The 27,029-nt window shown below is 39.6% G+C and overlaps 1 protein-coding gene across 2 annotated transcripts in view; it reads left to right on the top strand.

The window, feature by feature from the left end:
• camkmt (calmodulin-lysine N-methyltransferase) overlaps positions 1-26,130 on the top strand; it is a 115,678-nt gene extending 89,548 nt beyond the window's left edge. Inside the window, exons 6-11 of one of the 2 annotated variants that reach the window (XM_053620834.1) lie at positions 696-759; positions 6,101-6,167; positions 7,911-7,985; positions 13,524-13,587; positions 15,630-15,761; positions 24,081-26,130. In XM_053620834.1, coding sequence (XP_053476809.1) covers positions 696-759; positions 6,101-6,167; positions 7,911-7,985; positions 13,524-13,587; positions 15,630-15,761; positions 24,081-24,173 — 495 coding nt within the window. In that variant the 3' untranslated portion in view covers positions 24,174-26,130. Of the gene's footprint in view, positions 1-695; positions 760-6,100; positions 6,168-7,910; positions 7,986-13,523; positions 13,588-15,629; positions 15,762-16,067; positions 16,721-24,080 lie in introns of those variants that run through there. The other variant, XM_053620833.1, reaches the window with a different exon arrangement.
• The last annotated feature ends 899 nt before the right edge of the window (positions 26,131-27,029 follow it).

Genomic DNA, 27,029 nt, shown 5'->3' with positions numbered 1-27,029 from the left:
TATATATATATATATATATATATATATATATATATATATATATATGTCGCACACATATACACCCTCAAATCCACCTGATCCCACCCCTGGACACAATTCCTCTTCAAACCTACAGCGACACACACCCTTCTGATAAAGACGGCCACCAGAATGAAAATACGTTACGGATAAAGAAATACACGGTGACAAAGAAAGGGGAATGACTGCGAGAACAAAAGCGAAGGCAGCGCAGTGCAAAGTTATATGAAGGGCATCAGGCAGGCCTGGCGAGCCGAGTGCGGAGTGACAGTGGAGCGCGATGGCCCCGCCTGATAAACACCACGCTGCAAATGAAAGGCTCGGTGCTCGCCATCATCTCCTGTCACAATGCAATTACCCAACAGAGTGATAGCAAGATAGAGGGCTCCCAGCCACGGGGAATGATAAAAGTATTGACTGATTTGATTGAATGATTAAAATAATGCAGACGTAAAATGAAAAAACGGGCCAAGAGACAGAAGAGGAGGGATGAGCGAAGATGGAGGGAGAGAGAACAGGGGGAGGGAGATAGACCGAAAGAGTGTAGTCTGTGCATCGAGGGGGGATTTTAGAATTCCAAGGGGTGTGTATCTGTATGTATAAGGAGGGTGTTTTGTTTTGTGTTTTGTTGTGTTTCAATTCCTTGGTTTTCATCTCTCTATTTTTCCCCCCCTCAGATTGCTGTTTGTGCTGATGTGAAGGAAGTGCTGCTATCTGATGGGAATGAGAAGGCCATCGAGAGTATCCTCCTCATACTGAGCAATCTCTGTGTATTTGAGTGAGTGGGTGCACGCATGATTGTGAGGATGTTTCAATTTTCTGCTATCATGCACCTGTTTTTATTTCGAAAATGCAAAAGCCCCGACAGAAATGGTTTGTGCGTATTGTTTAGTGCAGGGTGGCTCCCACACCTTGTTCGGTTGGGAGGAGCAAGATGCTTAGTGTCTGCTTCCTTTACATACTTCACCATAGCTGTCTCATTTTACCTTTCAAGATGTCCTGTCCTTGTTCATATGCAAACATGAACATTCTCTCAGATTACCTTGACATCACATATACCTCTCAAGCATGTGGCCAATCATGTACATACGCATGTACACAAAAGGCAACTGCCGTCTGTGTGGGCTCACCTGCTCTTTTTCTTTAATGCCATATAACGTGCATCCTAATTTCTTTCTCTCCTGCACCAGACAACTGCCTCTCTTTTGGCACCAGAAAACTGGAGCTGCTTTTTTTTTTCAATGAGCCTCCAGTCTAATAACAAAGGTATAGTTTTGGTACCAGTTTAAGATTGGTATAAACATTTAATTGGCACTCGGATAAGGCTAGCAGGACTGAACGTTGCTGGCTGGTTATGTCCGATATCATTCACACAAGCAAACCCAGAGTGAAAAACGAAAAAGAAAAAGGTTTGTTGGTGCTGAGTGCGCTGTCAAAAGCAACATTGTGTTATTCTATTTTAATTTATAAGAAAATATTTTTTTTTACATTACTGGTTAGCCAAACAACTGATCAGACAAAAGAAGCACGTTAATCCACTCATTTCTTTTTTTCCCTTAACAATGGTGTCACAGCACACTGAAATTATGATGATTTGATGACAATTCTACTCATCTCTTAAGTTAGAAAATTAACTGTAACTAAAAGCCCAAGTATTGTTGATTCCTGTTTGGACCAGTTCTGTTTCTTCCTACATCTCATCCTCCTCTTCCAACATTGTTCCTCCCACCAGAGCATGGTCCACAAAAAAGCATCGGCAACCAAGATGACGGCAAATACGTCAAAATTACAGTGTTCGTTAGTACAAAAGCCAGTGCTGTGATGACAGTGGGTCTTTATTGAATCTCTGCGCTTGGCAAACAATAGCAGTGACACGAAATCGCACACAATTCTCCATTGAGAGGAGAGATTTGTTTAAAAGAAAGGAGTCCAAATGGAGGGGAAGGGTGCTGAGATGGATAATCAGAAAAGACATGCTTGCAACAGTCAGCGCCCATGCCTAAGCCATTTCCTCTTATAGAGAGTGAAAAGGCTGCCGGTGGGTTGATAGAGCATTAATTGGCAGCGCTTTGTGCAGGAGATGTTTCTGCCATAATAGAGCACTGATAGATCTGATGATATGATTGGAGCCAGAACAACGCAGCTTGTCCCTGGAGCATAAAAATAACATTCTCTTGTGTACATTCTAAGGCTCTTTTTTTTCCGAAGGCAGAAATTGACGGGAGCCAAACGTTTCAGATAGCAGTTCTTTTAGCACATAATAGGCTGGCAATGCGATTCCTCAACGTGTGCCAAACCAAACTGTGTCAAAGTCAGATGTTTTGAAATGAGACAGGTCTGCAGAAACCTACATTAAGTGAAATGTTTTTTAGATGCAATACTTAAAGCTACACTTATTGGCAATACATTGAAGTTGTAGGCATATAGTTACTGACCATAGCCCGCCTATTGTCACAGTGGTTTGTAGAACAGTGGTGTGTGCAAGGCACAACAATGTTTCTGAGAGTTTTAAACACACGAGCCTCATTACTGGGTTCAGAAATGTCCACCAACCCAAAATTCTCCAGCCAAAAATGGAACTGTAGTCAGACATCGACACTAATAAAGGGTTACTGTCGATGTCTGACCATAGTTCCACTATTGGCTGGAGATTTTGGGTTGGTGGACTGTTCGGAACCCAGTCTGTATAAGCAACAGTATAAGACACATCAACTTAAAATGATTTTGCTTTGTACTGGCACTTCATGTTACCAATTTTTGACTAATGCCGTGGTCTCAGAATGTATGACACACATCTGTTTTGAACTTGAAGCAGAGATTAAATACTTTGCCAGAGCCATATCTCCCTGCAGTCCTCGCCCGGTTTCCGACTGAAGCTAAGCAGGGTTGAGCCTGGCCATTACCAGGATGGGAGACCTCCTGGGGAAAACTCAGGTTGCTGCTGGAAGAGGTATTAGTGAGGCCAGCTCACCCTGTGGTCTGTGTAGGGTCTAATGGCCCAGTATAGTGACGGGGACACTATACTGTAAAACAGCACCGTCTTTCAGATGAGACGTAAAACTGAGGTCCTGACTCTCTGAGGTTATTAAAAATCCCAGGACACTCATTATAAAAGAGTAGGAGTATAACCCCAGTGTCCTGGCGAAATTCCACCATTGGCCTTTCTCTATCATGGCCCTGTAATAATCTCCATCTCTGAATTGATTGCATCACTCTCTCCTCTCAACTAATAGCTGGTGTGCGGTGGGCATTCTGGTGCACTATGGCTGCCGTCACGTCATCCAGGTGGATGCTACACACTAGTAGTGTTTGAGGAGATCCTCCCCCCATACTATGTAAAGTGTTTTTAGTGTCTAGAAAAGCTCTATATAAATGTAACTGTAACTAACTAACTAAAATGCAATCATTATCATTATCCAATCATTGATAAACATTCTGTTTCCGTCGTTGTTTAAACAAGCCAAGTCATCACTTCACTACTAAGACCAGAGACGGAATATAAAATGAAAAAAATCCATGAAAGTCTGTGAATCTCTCCGTTTTCTGACCGGATGTCTCTAGCCCTGTAACTAGACTCTGGTTCTATAAGCTGCCTTCATCTAAATAATTTACATAAATGGAGTTGATTGGATGAGAAACAACAGAGGATCTGGTACAGTAGCTGGACTCCTTTCTGTTTAGAATACTCATTTATAATCTCTAATTGTTCCCTTCAAGATGTAATAACATGGTGAGTCTAATAATGTGGCCATCAAGTTGCACAGTGAATAAAATTTCTAGCAAAGCATTTGCTCTTGACACATTTGTCCCAACACCACATACTGTACTATAACAAGCCACCATATCAGAGTCATTTATCAGTTTGATTATTGCATTTGGTAGAGTGGGCTAACAAACTGCATAGTAATATATGGGCTAGGGTCACTAATTCTGTGCCTACAAAATGCTCAGCAAGTGTGGCTACAAAGTATGTCTGTCTAATAATGTGGCTGCCGAATGTATTTCAAACATAATTGGTTTTGAGTTTGGGTGCATTTCTCTCAGCAGTGAAGACTGTCTTCTTGAGTGAAGCTTCACTGTATACTTTGTTGTATGAAGAACATTGAGAAAGACAATATGCCATGAGGAAAGTGATGGACTTTACTCTTCACTGAGGCTGGTGTTGTCCTCTGCTGTCTTCTGTGGTTTGCTCAACCACTCGACATTGTGCTGGAACTAACCTAGCCTTGAATGACTGAAATCAGTGAAAATGTACCATGAATTGATTGACATTAATGTTGTACAATAAAAGACAGGAAGCCGATGTTCTCTCTTTACTCTGCTCCATGGCATTCCATGTCTACTAGGAATGTAACCGAAAACAAATACACTATGAAGATTGAATGGATAATGCGCTTGAAATGAACGCGAATTTAGATATGAGCTGTAGATGAACTTGCCAGCTTCAGATTAGGTATGTGCATCGGGATCCTGCAGGACAAAACCAAAAAAAAAAGTCACGTGAATTTAAGGATTGTGGAGGGTTGTCAGGTTTCAGCAAAATTCCCACTCTAACAATTTACTATTTAAAAACAGCAACAACAAAAAAAGACTTAAAACTAGATAAGAATGTTCAAACATAGGAGATGCATTCTTTTTCTCAATCTTTTTCATCTTTTCATCTGTAACATGTAGGCGTATACGCAGGACCTGGCAACCCTGCTCGAGGAATAAAGATGAAGTTTATTAACATACGAATTGGAGATGCACTGTTTGTTTTTTTTCCACCAGTGGGTACCTCGAGTAGCCTGACTTTAACAGTGCTTTACTAAGCTTGAAAATAAAACCATATTTCTACCACAAACTGTATATGTGCAAACAGTAGAAAAGTTTTTATTTCTATGAATAAATAAATTAATACATAATAAATGAAAATTTTTCCTCCCAGTGTTTTCAAGCAATTGTGATAATGTTCAGAAAAAATAAAACCCAAAAAACTTCTGTATAGACCACGACCCATTTCCGGTTTAAATCTGAATATGAAAACAGATTTAAAATGAATATTTTAAGCACTAAACATTTACAGATTTTTGCTACAGATCATGACATTGCATGAACCAGGGTTGAACCAGAACCAGTAAATTTGAGAACATGCAGTTTACATATGAACGAGATATATTATACTGACCATTTTTATAGATAATTTTGATATTATATGATAAGGAATTAAAGTGATTAGGATCAGGATTTTGTGGATTTCCATCTAGGCTCATCAGACAGTCAGTGGTTCATAAACATAAACGATGTATGTAATATTTGGATTAAATAAGAGGAGTATATTTTTTATTTTTTTGGTGCACATCACAGAGAGGAAATAAGACGAGTTTTAAGGGTGTGTGTCTACATGTGTGGATGCCAGTGTGAGACACAGCATTTCTGACCTCTTCCCCAGTGGGCTTCTCCTGATGAGATTACACTGTAAGCTCTACTCTATCTCCTTAACGGCTGATCGCACCCGTGTGACACACTTCCACAGCCTTTCTTGCCCTGCTCTCCTCCGCCGGTGACACAGCCTCGAAACTGTGCTCCCGGCTATAGATTGGATTTGCTACGGCTGTTTGGTGCACAGTGAGAGCGAGCGGGAAGTGAAGAGGCAGAAATCCTAATCGAATTAGCTTAAAACTGTGGTCTAGTCTATTAATAGATGGGTTGCCATCAATCCTGCTGTATAGCACACTGGGTGGAGGATCAGTGGGGGAAGTGACTACATGTTAAAAGCCTTCTTATGCATTGTCTCCAGAGAAGCTTTGCTTTTGCACTCACCTGTAAGGTTGAGAGTGAGCAGAAGTGAGATAGAAGAGAGGGGGAAGGATATGATATGTAGGGCCTGAATAAACTAACTGAGAGCATGTATGATGGAAAAAATAATGTGCATGTTGAAAAAATGGACACATTATTAATCACATGATCATGGTCAAATAATCATCCATAAGCTGGCCATAGTAAAAGATTAATACACCTAATGGGACATATGAATATGTGTTTCTCAGAGGGAGTGTGTGTTGTGTGTGGAAGACAGTGTTTGCCTTAACCTCTATTCCAGATGTGCGAGGGGTTATTGAGAGGAATAGACGAGCCGGACTGTTCACCTGCAACGACGTGTCCAGCAGGTGGGCTCTCAGTTACTGACACAAAATCTCACACTTATTCACTGTCTACTAGATGTATTGACTGCTCCAAAAAATGTTGTTTATTTTTACCATTATAATCTGCATTCAGTTTTTGTTACGTTTAGTTTGCAAGTTTAGTTTATGTTTATTTTATATATATATATATATATATATATATATATATATATATATATATATATATATATATATATATATATATATGTGTGTGTGTGTGTGTGTGTGTGTGTGTGTGTGTGTGTGTGTGTGTGTGTGTGTGTTTAAAAAAAAAGGTAACATTATGTTTATTTATGGAGCCATAACAGTGTTTTATTCCTAAACTTTCCACCCACCTAACCCAAACCTGATGTACCATGTTAACGTTAATATTCAAAACATTTTGTGTGACAGAAACAGATCCTTTAACATGTTTTATGTTATGTTTTATAAGATTTGTGTTGATGCTATTTAAATATGTTTTTATGCGACTTAAGATTAGGGAATGAAGTCCTTGTTGATGGAAAATGCTTTCTTCCTAGTTTCTTCCTAAATTTGTTGTTGAAATGTCAGAAAATTAATAATGTCTAATTAAAAAAAAACATATTAGTGTGATTGATTTTGATATTGGTGTCTTGCACTATGATAATTAAATGCTAACCCAAACAACTAAATGTGATAATGATCCTCATTACATAAAATCATTAACAGTAATGGTAATAATAATAAAATTGCGGCCCGCGTGGCTATGCAATGTGGCTCTCGTTTTGAACCTATGAGTGTAGGTTACCTGTATCGATTAATATAATCACCCTGAATAGTGCCGAATAGGGTCACTTGCCTTCGAGTTGCCCTCTGAACCAAGATGTCCTCGTAACTATGTATCAGCGGTCTTGATTATGAGCTCTCAAGCACATCTCAAGCATTACGTCTCATCCCTAGTCTCATCTTCCTGGTTTCCCACAACAAGGGTTGCAGCCTGCATTCCGCCACCATTCAAATCTTTTATCACCTAAAATAATTTTGATATTCAGTGATCTAAGCGCTCTTCTCTCTACACACCTCCCTCCTTCCTCCATATTTACCCTGGGCTGATGAAGTGCAGGAGTAAATGTATAATTAGCCTGCATTACTTTGATTGTTTTCTTTAGAGATTAGGCTTCCTGTCAGAGCACACGCTTTAAGAGGGGTGAAGGTCGTGCATGATTGGATGGGGGGGTGGTGGGGGGTTCTCTTTCTCAACTCTGTGAATAAGTGGTGTGGCCCCCTGCTGAGAGAGGAGATTGTATTTCCACAAGACATAATTTTTGTTTACCGAGTGTTAATAATAGCTAATTAATAATCAGATTCTCCTGCCTGAAAAAAAAGAGAGAACCGTGGCACAGAAGGTGGAGATAGGTAGTTAAACAAGGAAAGGGGAGAGCAGAGAGAATAAAATGCCAGGTGTGGTAACTGTCTCGATCTGGATACGGACAGTGCACTTTGTGTAAGAGTTAGTGGGATATAAGTACAGTGACCTGAGACTGAAAGATTTGATTAAACCTGGCCTCAGTGCTAGGAGTAGGAAAGTGACTGTACTGGGTATAATTTTGAAGACATTCCGCCCTCTTGTCTGTGGTGCTTCATCACTCATTCATTAGTCTCAAAAGTCAGCTACAGACAGTATTATCTCTCGTTCCTTTTTTTTCCTTTCCTTTTTCTCTGCTTGTCATTTTCACCAAACTCATAATCCAAATTGTTCTTCCTCAGGGTGGTGAGATGGGACAGTGAGCGGGATGTGTCCACAATGGAGGGCCGCTTCGACGTGGTCATGTGTGCTGATTGGTAAGTCATTCATCTGGTCTGCAGATACACTCACTCCACACCTGATCTGTATTCCACATAATCCGATGAAACACAACGTTGTGATGACACAACGTCCCCTAAACTATCCACAGGTAATGCAGCTCTCCAAGTTTTCCCTACTCGCATCACTGTGAGCAAATATCATATCTCACCCTGTAGAAGCTTTTTCAGACACACTATGTCCACACCCTCAATAACAGCTCACGGCTCGTTGGCCTGGTGACGGTGCGTTAATATCCACTGTCGCGCAACGCTTATCAGATGGCAGCCTTCAGCCCGAGGCTGGCACCGTGTTACTTCCCCTTGGCTAACCCCGCCAGGCATTTTCATTTTTCCCCAAATTGCTTCTTTTTTTCATGCTCGACGTCCCAGCAAATGGATGTCTTAGGCAAATTGCAAATAATTATGCCGGTGTGAGGATCCGGCAGAGAGACCGAGAGCGGGAGAGAATAACACAAACATTTCAATTAGCCTGCTTCTTAACATAGATCTCAGTCCTGATTTGTTTTTAATCTTTGTTAAAAAAAAAAAAAAAACAGAGTTTCAACGTAATTCTGGCTAATTATACAACACAACTGATGTTACAATTCTCACAGGAATATTAGCTGGTTCGATTCGATTGAAATTCCTGTAACAGTTTAAGGTTTAATGGCCTGTAATTGGCAGTTAAGACATAAATATAAATAAGAGTAATATAATAGGCTGGATCTACTTGAAAAATTAGAATTTCAGAATAATGTTGGTTCTGGTAAATACTTAAGATCAACTCTCTGCACAATTTATAATAAGCTACAAAAATGTGTAGCATACAGCACATGTAAAATCCAAACCAACACAGTGAGTGTAAAGAATTATCCACCCAAAACGCATTAGCCTTTAGACTTATTATTGCATCAATAAATTGCTCATTACACGCACTAAGACTTGAACAAAAGTGCGCTTTATGTAACATAAGAATCACTGTGAGTGGTGAACGTGTTGCAGGCAGCATAATGATACTGCTGATAATCTCGAAAACCCAGCAAATCCTACTATTATTCTAATGCCACAAAATGCCAGCTAATACGCGGGTGACATGAACAGTAGACGGCCAGTGTGTGGATGATTTGTGTGCAGTAGGAAGATTCTGTGTGTGTGTGTATGTGGACACGCACGAGAGCGCGAGCTGTGTTGAAGATGACTCACGCCGCTGTGGCCGTCCCCCCGTCGCTCTAGCCAGCCACTCGCCTGTAATTGCCGTCATCAGGAGAGCGATCTCTCAGAGATTAATGAACATCGCAGCAGCAGCGATCACCTGCGAAAAGGTCAACAGCCGTACTTCTGCTTCCATTAATTACAGTCTTTCAGGCAGACGCCCAGGAACGCGGCATCCAACACCGAGACCCTCGCACCAGGGGGAGAAGGAGGAAGAGCCAGAGTTGGAGATTAGAGACATGGGTTTACAGCACACTATATGTCTCTTGCTCATTAAGCCAGCCTCACTACGAGCACAATGTGTATTACTTATTTGAAGAACCAATACATACACCTTCAAGAGTTCACATACTGAATTGTACTGCTTGACATACATCTCTTCTTGTGTGTTTTCATTTAAATTTTTTTAATTATATTATACAGTTTGTCAGTAATACGTTAGAGAAGCGTCAGCTCTGATACTCCCCAGTTTGACTAATCCTGTTTTTTTTTTTTTTTTTTTTTGGATTTGGCCTGAAGGGGAAAAAAAAAAACGAAGAAGGCTTTTGTCTTTTTTTTTTATAAAATTTTTTTCATTTCACAAAAAGCTTCACATGAATAGCATTAGTCCAAGCACAAGAAAGGAAAACCAACGTGAGCAAGGGAAAAAGGGGGAAAAAAACAACCAACAACCACCGAAAAAGGAAAGGTTTACTCCCTAATCGTAGCTAATGTCAGTCATCTGATTAGAATAAGCTGCTAAACAACACCATATGATTCGGCGGAGTAATCAGTAAATGCTTTTTCCTAGCCACTCCTTTGCTATACCTGTCAGGTTTCATAGCAGCGAGCAGGCTGAGGCAGGTAGGATTATTCCAGATTAAGTGTGGAAGTGGGGTCAGAATGGCGAACTACTCTCTGGAACTCCATGCAGATTATGCTCAGCATAATCTGTCGGATTCCGTGTCCAGATTAACCCGGTTAGGCTTCTCAGCGGAAAGATCTATGAATTTGGTTCCACCTGTGGCGAGGCTTCTGTCTTGTGTGTTAAAGAAACACTGGACTCCGTATGAAAGAGCAGAACTGAAGAATATTCTGGGAAATGTCTCATGAAGCATGGGAGGGATTCATGTGGCGATCAATCCCGTAAAATGTATAGCTAAAGAATGCATTTCTTGTTTTGGTTTTCCAAAAGTGTGCTGTAGATATGGTGTTTCCCTGCTTGTCATATATATATATATATATATATATATATATATATATATATATATATATATATATATAAAAATAAAAATGATGCAACAATTAGGGTATCCAAATTTGTGGGCACCTTTCATGGAAATGAGCACAAAATAATATAGGTAGTACATCAGTCTTTTCGAAATGATTGGCACCTGTATAATTAGTATTTTGATATGCCCACTCTAATCTTTTCATGCCTAACAACATTGGAGACACTTGGTCCACTCATCCCTACAGAACATTTTAAGCTCTTTTATATTCTTAGGTTTGTGCATGTCTGCGCTCCTCTTCAATTTAGATGGTCATCGCAAAACATGTTTATGTAGAATTTGTGTTTCATTTACCATGTCCGTGCTGATTTGGAAGTATGTTCGGATCATCATCTTGTTGAAAGCTGTCGCTAAGGCCAAGTCTGAACCTCCTGGCAAAGGTAGCTAGGTTTTATCCTGAAGTATCCTGGACTTTATGATGACCTCAGTCTTCACAAGAGCCACTGAATCACCAGTCACAAAACAGCCCCAAAGCATCACTGATTCGCCTCCATGTTTTACTGTTGGTATCCAAGTGCAGTCCCCTGTTCTTACCAAACATGTTGATGATGTTGATTTCGCAACATGGTGTTGATTTTGCTCTCATCTGACCACAAGACACGATAAGTATAGTTCTAATGATGCTTGTTTGATTTTGAGAGAGATGCTCTTAGGAAGGGCTTCTTTCTCGCAACGCTTCCAAACAGCACGTTGTTACGATGGAGGCAATTAACATTTGATTATGAAACTTGACAACCACAAGAATTAAAACATTCATCCACCCCATGTCATCATCTTCCTCGTTGTGTGGGAGGGACAGTGTGCTCATGGGAAATTTCCAACTGGTTCATACATGTGAAACTTTTTTGATATGGCCATGATTGTGGCTTATGTATTTTTTATGGCTGTTTGCTGATTTGTGGTCAACAACCATGTGTTTGTTTTGAAAGTTTTTAAATTTTTTGGTTTTCCTGATGGTAATTCATGATACAGGGGATTGTACGTGTCTGCAACCTCATATATCACATGGGTGCTTAGGACATAGTTAAAGGCAAAAGCAGAGGTCCTGGGGAGTGAGAGTAAATGAAAAATAATGTCAGTAATTCTTTCAAATATATTTTAGAAAAAAAAAATGCTATTATTTAAAAATAATGAGAATGAAGTAATAGTTTGATGAGAAGAAATAAATAGTTTGAGTGGAAATTTAGAATTTTCGTGTGTAATATTTATTTTATATTGAAGCGTTTTTGCTCATTTTATGAAGGGTGCCTATCAGTCTGAAAGGCACTATATCACTGTGGGCTTCATTTTGTGCAGAGTAATTAGCAAAAGGCCACCAGTGCGACTCATACATGTATTTCTTTGGAAATTAAAACATCTGAAATGCTGTGACTGCCCTGAGAACTGTTAAAAAAAAAGCATATTAGCATAGCATAACAATTAGCAGCATAACATAATTATAGCCTTGAAACTAAAATGATTGGAATATAATTAACAGTCCTAATCATTTTGTTATCATAGTCTTAATATTACTTTTCATTTATATTAATTTACTACCGACTTTGCATTCAGAATTTCAGCATCATCTCAACATTTCGACTCTTAATATTATATGTTAGAAATGTGGGTTATTATTCATGTGGGCGTATATTTTTGCTTATTTTTGGACATGTAATGATTTACACAAAAATATAATTCATGCATAAAGTGCAACAGAGATTTAGGCCTTGTGAGCAGTAATTATGATTCTGTCATCTGCATGACTGGCAGGTGGATGAGAGGAAATGAAAAAGGAAGTGCCGAAGTAAGAGTGGGAAGGGAGCTTTGTTTAAGTTAAGGTCAACCCTTGCCCGGTTTGTCTGTCAGTTCGCCTTCTATTGTCCACTCTGACCTGCTCCACCCAAAACATAGGGTGAACAGTTCGGCCATTGATGCAACACTGCACGTGAGCGTACAGGTCATCTCTAAGTCTCTCTGATGCTTTTACTCAAATGTCCCTCAGGATGGCAGAGTGGAAACTGTTCACCAGGACTGCTTGCTGTGTTTTGACTATACGAGTTCAATACAATACTCAAAGTAGAATCTCCCTGTAGAGCAGTGGTGTAGCTCAGTGTCATTACTATATTTGTACAAGTTTTATTTATTTATTTATTTTTGTCGTTTTAACCTGCTTGTTGTTTAATGATGGAGTGTTCTTGTTAGTCGATAGTCACCTCTTCTTTTAGTAGTGTGTGTATGAGAGAGAGAGAGATAGGAATAGGACAAAAGAGTGCAGTAGGACAAAGGCTAAGGTATTCTTTCTTCATATTGTTCTCAGTGACTCCTCAGACTGAAATCAGCAGCCAAAATAGAGCTCATGCTCAGCCAGTCATACACACACACACACACACACACACACGCACTCACGCACGATCACTGCACTGCCTGTCTCACAAATAGTTACACACTACTGCACATTTGTACATATACTAACAGTGATTAGCTTACTCTCAATTACACATAAGCACTCGAGCAGAAATGACTGTGACATAAACACTCTCATTCCTATTCTCATTCCTCTGAGACACACACACACACACACACTCGTGCATGTGCCTGCCATAGTCCAGACAAATAACAAAACACAAGGGTATTGACAGTATTTGAAGAAAGTCATCACAACACTACAATTTTGTTATAAGATTGTCACATTTGAAGCTAAACGATTGTTCCTATTATTAGGAACCAGATTCCAAAGCCAGATAAAATATGTATGCATGGGTTTGCGGAATACAGACAGTCCTTGTGTGTATGCATATAGTACATCTGGGTTCTTACACACATCTGTAGTGTGTAGTTTAGCATATAATGAAAGGATTGTTCTCTGACTGCCTTAAGCAAGGCAAGAAATTGTAAATATATCTACATATCTACTAGAGATAGAATATTAGTACTACAAATTGATTTCCACATCGATGGCAAACAAAAAATAAATAACCTACTGCTTTATCTCAATCCTCTCTCTCTCTCTCTCTCTCTCTCTCTCTCTCTCTCTCTCTCTCTCTCTCTCTCCTTCACCTTATTTCTCTTATAGCCTGTTTCTCGACCAGTACAGAGCCTGCCTGGTTGATGCTCTAAGGAGATTATTGCGGCCTGATGTAAGTACGTTGTGCTGTGTGTGTGTGTGTGTGTGTGTGTGTGTGTGTGTGTGTGTGTGCGTGCATGTTTGCATGTGCTCTTGTATTCTTGCAGTGTAATTAGGCACTGTGCAGTGATTGAGAGAGTAATGGAATGGCAGGGTTAATATCATGGAATACTTTAATGCTTATTATGTGCAACTTGAATTGGGGTTTCTCATATTTGATGCTCAGCTTTATCAGCTCTGTGATAAGAGCCACACGCTGCCAGAGCCACAATAAATGAAAGAGCTTTAAAGATAGCAACAGATTTGTATTTATCTCCAATTTTTCCCCTCAAAAGTCCTTCATGGTGGATGTCTTCATATTTGGAAAAAAAAAAGTGGGAGAGAGAGAGAGAGAGAGACAGAGAGAGAGTGGTACTGGATTGTCAGTGATTTGGTGGGACAGCTTGTGATATGTAACGCCTTGATCACTGTGATTTCCATGTTTATGTTTACACTCTTCTAATCTCATCTCTCCCCCCCTCTCTCTCTCTCTCTCTCTCTCTCTCTCTCTCTCTCTGACTGACTGACTGTCTGAGACCTTCTCAAATCCATACAGACATATTTCGAAGCTGAAGTAATAGCAGTTCTCGACCATGTAACGAATTAGAGTTGTGCTTTGGGTGTAAAAACGATAACGCTCTCACAAATTCAAGAGAAGGACCTCATTAAAACAGAATAGCGTGAAACATTATTAATGGCCCAAAGCATAACTATGTTGGCCAATTGCATTTTGGAAAACCAATTAATTTTCCTTTAATGACTCTAATTTTTATTTTCAAATGAAAGTCGACGAGTTGCCTCGCACAGCCTGGGATTAGCATAGCTGTAACAGAATGTCTGTTTTCAGCTCGCAGACAAACAAAAAGGATAATAAAACGAAGAAGAGAGCTGCAGAAACGAGCCGATCCAACTCTCGTCGTCGTGTTTGTTGTGTGTTTGTTTGTTTCATTCGAGTCCCCGCCTCGTTTTAGTTGAAACAATAAAATGCTAGAAATGAAATAGTATTTAATGCTGAAGGATTTCAAAGAAACTTTGAACCTTTGAGTAATCCTCTTAGCACGGCTGGTTGTCCACGGCCTGTTGATCTATAAAGGGTGGGGATGCGCAACTGATTGGATTAGTTGAGCTTTAATCTTTTTGTTTATTATCTAATATAATACCTGGGAGAAATCAAATAGAATGTAATGATGTAGACCACCACTTGCAGTGAAGCCGTATTTGATGCCGAGTCTCTTCCGTTGATGCGTCACAGCCTGATAGAGCTTAGATCTTTAATCACGCTCATAATTTATTGTTGCAAGTGTCATTCTGATGTCTGACTATGTCTGCTTCTCTTATTTTTGGGAAATTAAGTTTTATTTTAAGTTTCTCTTTGCTGTTTGAAATTTAGCTAGGTTTCGTAGATCAACATCTGTAGCGTATTAAAATGCCCAAAATGAAAATAATATTTAATGTAGTTTATATAATACTTTTCATTTCCATGCCAAGTTGTTTTTAATACTTTACTGCTGATTTCATGAGTGACCATGACGAAGATATATACTGTATATATGGAGAAAATATTTTCCAAATTTCAAGAACTGTATTTGGCCTGGACTTCACCATTTTACAAACACCTACAGTACTACTACTTTATTTAATTAATTTTTTTTTAAAAGAAAAAAAAAGTATTAAATGAAACAATAAAAGACAAGCCTTTCTCTTATGGGCCTAATTAAAAAAAAATTAACAATGTCTCTGGGTTGTGTGTGCGAATATTTTTGACACATCATTATATCTGACAGTTTAGACCTTGTGAGGAGATTGCGCTGCTCCCCAAGAGGAAAACTGTGAGGTGTTTTTGTTTTTGCTGTTTTTATTTTTTTTTTAAAAACCTAAAAGCACCAAAAGGTTTTCTTCAAGGGGTTAAGGTTAGGATTAGGTTTAAGTTATAGGTATAGAATTAATTACTGCATTACTAATTTTGTGAGTGGAGGGTCCTCACAATGATAGTTAGAGAAATGTGTTTGTGTGTAGGGCACAGCGTTGGTGTTTGCCCCTACGAGAGGAGACACACTGACAGAATTCTGTAGACTGGCAGAAAGAGCAGGACTCCTTGTGTGCCGCTACGACAACTACGACTCAATCATATGGGATATGCATATAAAGGTAAGTGTTTATCAAGTGAAATTTGAAATGTCCATGTGTGTGGTTTGTGCTGTGTGATGTATCGAGATAATAAATATAATTCTATCGTTTATTTAACTTTCAGTAGTCTTGTGGTGTGCTGGAGGCGCAGGTTGTGTGTCCACAGCGTGTGTACAGTATGAGTGCTTTTCCGTGCTCTGCACTTAACTTGTGATAAAAACCATAATCTCTCTCAGGAGCTAAAATCAGTATGTGGAAACTCTGTGAGCAATGAATAAACGAGTGGTAGTCACTGTCCTTGTCATCATGCCTATCTATCGGTCCAAGCACAGGGCTGGCAGCAGCAACTGCGGAGTCCAGCTGGTTAACAGCTGGTTAATGGCACTGGCTGCCATTTTTGGCTGCGGAGGAAGCTGTGAGGACCCATTAGGCCCCGTAGGCCTGACAGGCAGACCTGCCCATGCCTGAGGAAAATGGCCCTGGCACTACTGTAAGTGATTTGGGCTTTATTTCCACAGCCCTTTGAGTGGCCACTCCACCACCAGTCATGGGTGGCCAGAAGTGTCGCCTAAAAAGAAAAATAAAAAGACAAAAGAAAAACAAACCAACCTCAGACACTGTGTGAAAGTAAATTTAGAGCTGTCAGTGACCAGAGAGGGAGGGAGAAATGCAAAACTGAATGATGGTTAAAAGGTAGAGAGAAAGAGAGAGTTAGAAAAGGTGGGTAAGCCTTGCTCATGGCACATTGCACATTGTAAGGGAAATCGTAATATGACTACTAAACAGTCCCTGTATTATTCTGAACCAAATGCGTCATTCTCATCGCGTTCTGTCAGCTTAGTTTGAAAGGAGGTGCACCATGAAATCATTTCAAAGCTTCATTTTAGCCTACTTCATTCTCACTGTCCTCACATAATTGTATTAACGCAATAGCCGAAACACCAGGAGTGAATAATCTTCTCCGTAGCGTTCTGGGAAGATGTGTGTGTATAATGGTAATAAAAAGACAATTTACATTTACATCATTTGGCAGACGCGCTTATCCAGGACGACTTACGTTCATCTCATGTACCCATTTGAGCAGTTGAGGGTTAAGGGCCTTGCTCAAGGGCCGCGCAGTGGCAGCTTGACAGTCCTGGGATTTGACCTCACAGCCTTCCATCTAATGTCTTAACCACTGAGCTGCTACTGCTATTGGATAATGCTTTGCAAACTGAGCAAGGACATTTGGAAGCATTTGATATTTCACAAACAAACTGAAATGGTTATTATACACTATCAGTATTTTATGCTTCGATGTAATATTCACAGTTCTACACACTGTGTGGATAATGATAATGGTAAGCCGAGTCAAGTGTTCTACTACTGCTACCTGTGTGTGTGTGTGTGTGTGTGTGTGTTGTGCTTGCACTCGTTGGGTTTGCCAGCAGGATGATATATGATAGTTCATATGATAGCAGGGGAAGCTGAAGTGGCTTCATCATATCAAAAAGTGATTAAGTCTCATTTCTTATCTTCTGATGAGCATCCAGGTTTGTATGTGTTTGTTTGTTTATTGAAAAAGATGCTCTTCAAGACCAATATGAAGACTGTACATCACACTTCGCTCGAAAATTAGTATTTTATTGCTGGTTTGACATTAGTAGTGATAATGCTATATACAGTATTTAAACGCATGTTCGTGTTATCTGTATTCTCACATCCTCTTATGCCGGTCACTCCTCAGCTGCAGTCTCTGATGTCCTGCAGATTGAGGCGTTCCCTTTGACCCCCCAAAACCTTCCACTCCTCCCTACTCAGCACAGTGTTGCAGGATATACAGAGGGGTGTAGAGGAGTGTGTACGAGTGTGCGTCTGTTTGTGGCTGTGGCGAGGGGGCTGCATGTTATCCTCTTATCCCCACTGTTCTGGAATAGAGCTGCAGCAGCTGGAGGACTGCAAGCTGCCTGATAATGCCGCTATTTTCTGCCTGCCCGTCTTAATCTTGTTACTCAGTTGGTGGTGAAGAGAGAGTCATGAATTTTAATTCTGACAACCCCCCCTTATAAACACACACATAAATCACACATGCAAACGTGTCACACATCACACACAAGTGTGCCTTAATGTACGCTTTCCCTCTTCCAGCTGTCTGACTACTTGTCCTCCCTCATGTCCTCTCTCGAACCAGGCGTCCATCCATTTTTTTCTGGGGGCTGCAGTTTAAGCATGCTGATGTTCAGTGTGTCCCTCATTCTCTCAGGACATGCTTAGCAACTGAAGAGAAAAAACCAGAAGTAGAGGGAGGGGGGGAAAGTGGCAGTAAAATAAATGCCTTGCATCCTGACAGTAGTAAGATTTAAAAACGTACGAGCCGATTTATCCAGCCACCCATGAAGCTGGTTAGCAGCCTGTGATCAGGAGGAACAGCTTTGCTTGTTAAACTTTTCACCTTTGAAAGGGGGGGAAAGTCTCTCTCTCTCCCTCTCTCTCTCTCTCCCCCCATAAGCTCCTTTCTTATATCACTCTCTCACCCTTTATCTCTCTTTCCACAAACCCCTTTCACTCCCTCTCTCTCTTCCTCTCTTGGCTGTGAGATTTGAATGCAGAGTGTGTTGGTCCCTGCAGTGGGTTTAGTGTTGGCCGACTGGCCGTCGTGATTACCGAGGGGTCACGAGTTCAACCACCGGCCGATGCGTAGAGGAGGTGGAGAGAGCGATAACACGCACTAACACGATAACAAAGACTCCAAGAGGGGAGTCTTTCATCTGCCATCCTCCAGCCACAGAGTGAAGATGCCATGGCAGGGTTTATACACTGTGAATTTATGAACTGCAGCTTGTGAGCTGTTTCCCTGTGTAGAATATTGATGATAATTCACACTGTTCTCACCAATGAAATGGCCAACATGGTTTCACACTTGCAAATTTGTAGCTACTCATATGTGTCATGAAAACAATACAAAGGTTAGGGCTGAGGTTAGCATTGGTGACATTTATGTAAGGCTTTGTTTTTATCAAATCAAATTCAAATGAGTATAAATTTAAGATTGAGTTTTTGTGTTCAGTTGTTGATTTTTATTGCAATTGGTCAGACCTTTGTAATAATAGGAACATTTTATTACCAATAAAATTTGTTTTATTCAAAACAGTTGTAAGGACAAAAAACCTTTCACGCATTTTACTCTAAATTCTAAATCAGAATACGCTTGGGTTCAGATAGAGGTTGTGGCTTGCGCACTTGTAGAATTCATCGCATTCTACTCTGCCAGTGTTAATATTAGTTTTGTGTATCACAGTCCATCCAGGATTTTACAATCGCAGAAATTAACGCAAAATCAAACAAACTCTGCAAAATTCAGAAAAGCTTGCGATTTTTCTAAATTACTGCAGATTTGAACCAAGATGCATCATGTGGCCATCACAACTCACATTTATCCAACGCCATCTTCGATTCAACTGTGGCGAATATGAGTACAGCTAAAAGGTCTCATTTACCAACAAACATCACTGCGAAAGGCCAGGCAAATCAATTTTGTACAATTGTAATTTCACCAATTCAAGTAGTTTTCCAGCAAAAAACCACACAAAAAATTACAAAACACTTTGGGGGGGAGCCACTACAGTCATGTGAAAAAATAAGTACACCGTATGGAAATTGTTGGCTTTTTTGACATATTTGGACAATCAAACATTTGATCCTCTTTGAAAAGGTGCCTATTAATAAAGGTGATACAATATCAAATGAGACATAAAATTGACATTTTGTTTGTAATTTTCACAATTTAAATGAACAAAAATACAGATCAGTCACATAGAAAAAGTAAGTACACCCCTACATTTATCGCACCTTCAAATCCATAAAATTAGAATCAGGTGTTGAAGATTGGGTGCCCGTGATTAGAACCTGCTTAGTGAGTGCAGGTGGAACCTGTCTTATTTATACCCCTCTCATATCTAGTGTCTGGTGTTCCCTTTGCTTTTGAGGTGTGTGGTGTCATCATGCTAAGATCTAAAGAGTTCTATAAGGCCTTCAGAAAAAAGGCTGTGGATGCCTATGAGTCTGGCAAGGGATTTAAAAAGATCTCCAAATTATTTGAAATACATCATTCCACTAAGGAAAATAATCTACAGAGCAGACTGTCTGATGCAAAAAGAACTCTCCAAGAACCCCAAATTTTAATCACAGGATCTGCTAGTACGTCTTGCAACTGTAGAAGCAAAGTGCATGCTTCTACAATCAGAAAGAGATTGCACAAATTTGACCTGCATGGGAGGCGTGCCAGGAAAAAGCCTTTGCAAGACTACAGTTTGCCAATTAGTATACAGGCAATGACCAGGCCTTTTAGAATAATGTGCTATGGACAGAATGAAAGCTTTTCAGGAGAAACACCTCATACCATTTGTGAAGCACGGTGGTGGAAATGTTATGGTTTGGGGTTGCTTCGCTGCCTCAGGTGGCATTCATTGATTGAACTATGAATTCTGAATCATATCAAAGAGTGCTTGAAGATAACCTGAGGCCATCTGCCCGAAAGTTGAAGTTGAACCAAAAGTGGACCTTTCAACAGGATAATGATCCTAAGCACACAAGCAAATCCACCAAGGAATGGCTTAAAAAGAAGAAATGGAGAGTTATGGAATGGCCTAGTCAAAACCGGATTTGTATCCCATTGAAATGTTGTGGGGGGATTTTACACAGGCAGTACATGCAAGAAGCTATTTCTTCTAAAGGGGGCAATACTAACTCCTGAGGTCAAGTGTGTACTTACTTTTTCCACAGAAGAATATCACATCTGTTGATATTTCTGTGGAATAAATGATTGAAAATGTTATTTTTCCGTGTGGTTTCGTTCAAGTATATCAACTTTATTAATAGACACTAAGTCAAAGAGGATCAAATGTTTGCTTGTCCAAATATGTCAAAAAACCAACAATTTCCATGGGGTGTACTTATTTTTTCACATGACTTCATGTGTACATTGGCATTTGGATTATTATTGTACTTTCCACCATAAAAACAAAATTGAGCCACATGGCTTCAGTTCTATCAAACTGTAAAACCTGACAAATTCATATCAGGAGAAAATATCCATGGGAAATATTATAAACTGAATCCCCAAGCTTTTGGTGCAGTAAATCATATTGCATAATATAGATTTTACATTATCTATAAACAGTGATTAAATCTTATTTGCATACTTTATATAGACTCTGGCATTCGTTTTCTTTCTTTAGTTTTTGATAAATACAGTAAAAAATAAAAAGAAAAAAAGAAATGCTGCTTGACTTTCATTGTCTAGCTGTGTAATTATTACACAGCTTAGAATATCTAAAGTTTATTATATGGTCCAGAGATGCAGTTGCAAGTGTTTTAATACAGCAAGTGAACAGTTAGTTGCACTTTGTTTTCCCTCTGTTTATTTTTTTACTGTATATTTGGGCCTCGCTTGTAACACCCAGCCTTGCATAAAGAACGTGTGCATGTCAGATTTGCTTTCTGTGTGGAGGGTTGTGATTTTCATAACCGGATTGCACAGTACTCGCTGAGCCCACATGGCAGATTGTGTTTGTGCTGCGGGCAAACCAATTGTCTGGGACAGGGCATGGCTCGACTGGCAGAGAGGAGCAGGCTGGCAGTAATTGTGTGTGTTGTGGGACTGTTAAGGAAAAGTGGCCCCTGAGGGTGATGGATGATGTCTCTCATGCAGACACCTCAGCTTTGAGTCATTGTGGAGCAGTTGTGAAGCGCGGTACTCGGTGTCTGTCCTGGATTGCTCACTGTGTTGATAAGCCATTTGTAAGAAGAGAGAAGAAACAGGGGCCCTCTGGGTGCGGAAGAGTTAGCACTTATTTTTGTATGTTAATGTTAAAGGAGCACTAACAAGAAGTTTTTAAAATTGCATTTCTAAGTGAATTACCAAAAGCTCTAGCAAAACACTCCCGCACTCCAAAATTAAATAAAATCCAAAATAGCTGAGCAGTGCAAAGAGCTGAATTTAATAGGACACAGAGTTAGAAACTCCTTTCGGGTGCTTAGACCATTGTCAGCGAATGAAAAAACTCCCCCAAAAAACATCATCTTAAGAACACTCACTGAGCACTTTATTAGGAACACTATACTAAATCTGGGTAGGGCCTCCCTTTGCTCTCAAAACATCATGGCATGAATTCCACAAGATGCTGAAGACATTCCTTTGAGATTCTGGTCCATGGTGACATGTTTGCATCACGCAATGCCTATAGATTTTTCAGGTGCACTTTCATGCTGGGAATCTCCCGTTCTACCACATCCCAAAGGTGTTCTGCTGGATTCAGATGCGGTGACTGGGAAGGCCACTTAATAATATTGAACTCATTGTCATGTTCATGAAACCAGTTTGAGACGACTTTGCTTTGTGACATGGTGCATTATCATGCTGGAAGTATCCATTAGAAAATGGGTAAATTGTGGCCATGAAGAGATGCACATGGTCAGCAACAATACTCAAATAGTCTGTGGCATTCAAGCGATGATTGGTTGGTATTAATGGGCCCAAGTGTGCCAAGAAAACATTCCCCACATCATTACACCACCTCCACCAGCCTGGACTGCTGACATAAAGCAGGTTGGGTCCATGGATTGCTCTATGGATGCTGTTGGTGCCAAATTCTGACCCTACGATCTGTCTGAAAAAAACAAGATCATCAGACCAGGCTACATTTTTTCCAGTCTTCAACTGTCCAGTTTTGGTGAGCCTGTGCTCACTGCAGCCTCAGCTTTCTGTTCTTGGCTTACAGAAGTGGAACCCGACGTGGTCTTCTGCTGTTGTAGCTCATCCTCCTCAAGGTTTGACATGTTGATTCAGAATGCAGCAGCATGCCTTGTCTTCAACCAGCCCAAGAGAACCCATGTCACACCCCTCTTCATCTCCCTCCACTGGCTTCCTGTAGCTGCCCGTATCAAAATCAAGGCCATGATGCTCACCTACAAGAACTTGTCTTATGTTCCCTCACACAATCTGCGATCAATCAACGACCGACGCTTTGTAGTACCTACTCGGCGTGGCTCAAGGTCCCCTTCAAGAACATTCAACCTAACTGTTCCTCAGTGGTGGAATGAACTTCCAACCTCAATCCGGATCGCAGAATCTGTCACTATTTTCAAAAAACAGCAAAAGACCCACCTCTTCCGTGAACACCTATCCAACCCATAAAAAAAAATTAAAAAATGATAATAGTGGCACTACTTGTATTGTTCTCTGCTTGATATATCGCTTTGCTTGTATTTTCTCATTTGTAAGTCGCTTTGGATAAAAGCGTCTGCTAAATGAATAAATGTATCCAAATGTAATGTAAATGTATGTTCTGTGTTCTGAGGTGCTTTTCTGCTCACCACAATTGTACAGAGTGGTTATCTGAGTTACTGTAGGCTTTCTGTCAGCTCGAACAAGTCTGGCCGTTCTCCATTGACCTCTCTTATCAACAAATACGTTTTCGTCAGCAGAACTGCTGCTCACTGGATATTTCGTCTTTATTGTACCATTCTGAGTAAACTCTAGAGACTGTTGTATGTGAAAATCCCAAGAGATCAGCAGTTATAGAAATACTCAAACCAGCCTGTGTGGCACCAACAATCATGCCATTGCACGTCAAAATCACTGGGCTCACATTTTCCCCCCTCATTCTGATATTGATGTGAACATTACCTGAAGCTGATGGCCCATATCTACATGATTTATGCATTACACTGCTGCCACACGATTGGCTGATTAGATAATTGCATAAATGCATAGGTGTACAGGTGTTCCTAATAAAGTGCTCAGTGAGTGTGTAAAGGCATTGTCATGTGATCATTTAGCTTGACTGATGCCAAACACTTCATAGTTATTCAGGAGAACACAATTAGTACTATTAACCAATAACAGCAACCTTCCTATTTCAATCCATACAGTGTCAGATGAGCTTAGAGTGCAGTACATATGAAATATGAATGAAGGTCCAGTATCTGCTGATGTGTTCATAGGAAACTGGCCAAATCAAACAAACCCTTAATATTTTTGCTGGATTTTTAAAATGTATCTAACCTTGGATTCTACACACCAAATTGATAAAGGTCAACAAGGCAAAGGCATATTTTTGCTCATTAACAAAATTTTCACAAGACCATATATTCAAATTGTGACTTGTCCCAGCCAAAATGAGTACACTAAAATGCAGACAGACATTGGGGAAAATATTACACTTTTACAAAAAAATATTCAGAGGTGTCACATACTTGTACTTGTAAATGTTCTTACACAGCTTCTACCTAGTCCCTTGAATATGCAGAATATGTGATATTGCCTCATGATTTTTTCTTTTATTTCTTTTTTTATTTTAGATGAAAAGAGAGGGAAAGGAGACATATGACGAGAACATCCACTATCCTGTGCTGCTCACCCTCACCCACATACCCAGTCCGCGCCTGCTGTGAACCTGGCAGACCTCTGCTGTGCCACCCCCTGGCTCTGCCACTGTGATACCCAGGGTTTACTCAACCTAGCCTTTTTTTCACTCTTGTATCCATAATGCTTTTAAAACACACAGTATATGTCGGAGTGTGTGGGATTCAGTTGCTGTGTGAACTCATGCCTGACCTTGTTACTGTGCAATAAAAAGTGTGTAAAACAGAGGCAAGGCCACCCAGAGCACAGCCATCTTCCTGAGAAGTGTGTGTTTCTGAAAATAGCTTAACCGTAATACCTTTATATGGTGCAGTGATTTTTGCTATTTTGAACAGGCACCTGATGGATGGATGGGTGGGTGCTTAATGGCATGGCTTATTGCATAATAGTTGGCCTAATTATGCACTTCATGCATAAATCAATCTAATGCTACTGTGCATAATCACTATTTTATTCCATTCATCATTTAGCACTGGACAAGGAAAGAATATAAATGTTCGGCGACCTGGGAAAACCCTTCACATTGTGAATTAAGGTGTTTTTTTTTTTGGTTGGTTTTTTTATACTATATATTGTTCAGGCTTTCTTAAACATTTAAAGATTCCATTCCAACTGCATTGCAGATAAACCCGGAAATTCACTGTGCAAGGAAATCATGCTTAGCTAACAAGGTTTTAAAATCTTTAGACAGATTGCACGTTTTTCTACACATTTTGTTAAACTGGTTCCTCACCCATCATGATGTTTGTAGGAGGATTTCCGAGGCATGAATAAAAAGTAAAGAAAAATTTTTGCACGTCATTTTTGGTGAAATATATCATAACACTTTATTTGAACATCTTAGCTACATCGTGCCTTTATAACACATTCGTAAGCATTGCGTAAACATTTTACAGAGCATTGATGGCGAATTTATGAAAGGCTTATGTCAGTATGCGTAAGATGATATTGGAGGTTTTATGCAACTTTGACTTTACACCGCAATATAACTCTGTGCTCCGATAAGAAGTAGATACTGTAGTAAAGTATTGGTAAAAACGCATCCATCTGGTTTATGCCTGGCTTTTGTGAGATGTACTGTATAGGCGCATGGACTTGAATGGAATTCTCAGTCCATCTGCATTGAAACGATTAAGGATGATCTTCCCATTCTAATACAGCTTCTTATTTATGAATCTCATGTGCCAGACAAATGAATGATTTTAATGCCCTCAAACTATAATGTTCATGAATGAATGTATACACTTTCACACACTGTGTGTACCTTCTACAACGTTCACGAATGTGTTGTGAATAAAAACAAGCTAGTAACTGGCAAGATATGGATGAAAAAATGAAACCAACACAGTTTCTTGATCTATTGACTCACAATGATAATTTATGGTTGTTGTTCTCTGTTCTGTATAAAGACAAAGTTATATAAAACCTCTAGCATCATCTTAAGCCCTGCATAAATTCACCAGCAACACTTTATAAAATATTTATGCAATGCCTATGAATGTGTTATAAAGTTACTATGTTGGTACCCTCCAAATAAAGTGTCACCAAATATGCTTATGGTTGAGGCTGATGTTGTAGGTAAAGTATGTTGTAGGCATAAAAATGTCATTTTGTCTAAAACCACCTTTTTTTGTTTGTCTTTTTTGGCTGTTCACCAGAATTCACCAGGTTTTTACCAGGTCGCCCCATATATATATATATATATATATCTGGAGAACTGTGATTCACTCTCGCTGCTCATTTTTAAGTAAGACTTTAAGTGAGAATATCACGTGCCAAACCATTCTGTCTGTCCGCAGACCTCACAGAGTTTCATAGCTTACAAGAAAGACCTTTACCACTGTTCTGGATTGCTGTGTGGATATGTACAGCCTGATATTAGCCCATGTGCAAATGAGGAAATGCAGTATAAATTACAGGCTCTTCCACTATATGGTCTAGAGGAGACAGCCTTTCAAATCAAGTATTCCAGGGGAAGTATCTTTGTTAAATAAGGACTTTATATAAAAAATTTGGGGGGGGGGGGGGGTCTGACTGATAAACATTTTACGATATTACCTTGAATACAAACTGTATACAGAATGTATGTGATGCTGTCAATTAAGTAATAATGACCTATCAGGATAACAAGTATTATCATAAAGTATTTCACGTTCAGAGTATTTGCATTTACCCAGTGTAAAAACTGTTTATACTGAGCTGAGAAATCATACACTTGATGTCAGAGCTGCAACTTTTTTAGTTATTTGATCTTGTTTTTCTGGGCTTGGTGTTTCTGCACTGTGACTGATGAGTCTAAAGTGATTGTTTTACACTAATGGAGCAGGTGGTTGTAATGACTGTGATTAAACCATTATTTGAAATAGTTTTGTTTCTAGTGCTGTTTTTTTCCCCCTATGAATGTTAGCTTTGCTACTAATTTATTTGTCATGACATGCACACTGTCTGCACTTTTTATTTTTAATCCTGAATACAAAATTATAGTTAGTGTTTTTAAACCGACATGGCTGTAATTGCTATGATTATCTCCTGTGATATTAACTTATTTTAAGGTTTTATACCAACATTAATTATAAGCTGATGAATAACTGAGACGTACCCTTTGTACGTGTATTTATTATTTGATTTGTATGTTTGTGAAGAGTCTTATCTCACTTGTCTCATATAGTCTTATTATATATAAATATAATATACACACTGTATGTGTGTGTGTGTGAGAGAGAAAATAAGTTGAATTCTATCAATGTGTCGATTATTCTCTTGCATTTTAAAATGCTACTTATTCAAATCCTCTATAATTCTGTTAGACTGGATTATAAGTGAATAGAAGGTTCCTAGTCAGATTTGCCTCTCAGGTAAATCACTGTGTCTCTCTGGTGTTCCCT

This window comes from Ictalurus furcatus, chromosome 3, assembly GCF_023375685.1.
Source record: "Ictalurus furcatus strain D&B chromosome 3, Billie_1.0, whole genome shotgun sequence".
NCBI classification, from domain to species: Eukaryota; Metazoa; Chordata; class Actinopteri; order Siluriformes; family Ictaluridae; genus Ictalurus; species Ictalurus furcatus.
Note: the sequence above shows the minus strand (reverse complement) of the source record. Positions and strands in the feature narration are given on the sequence as shown.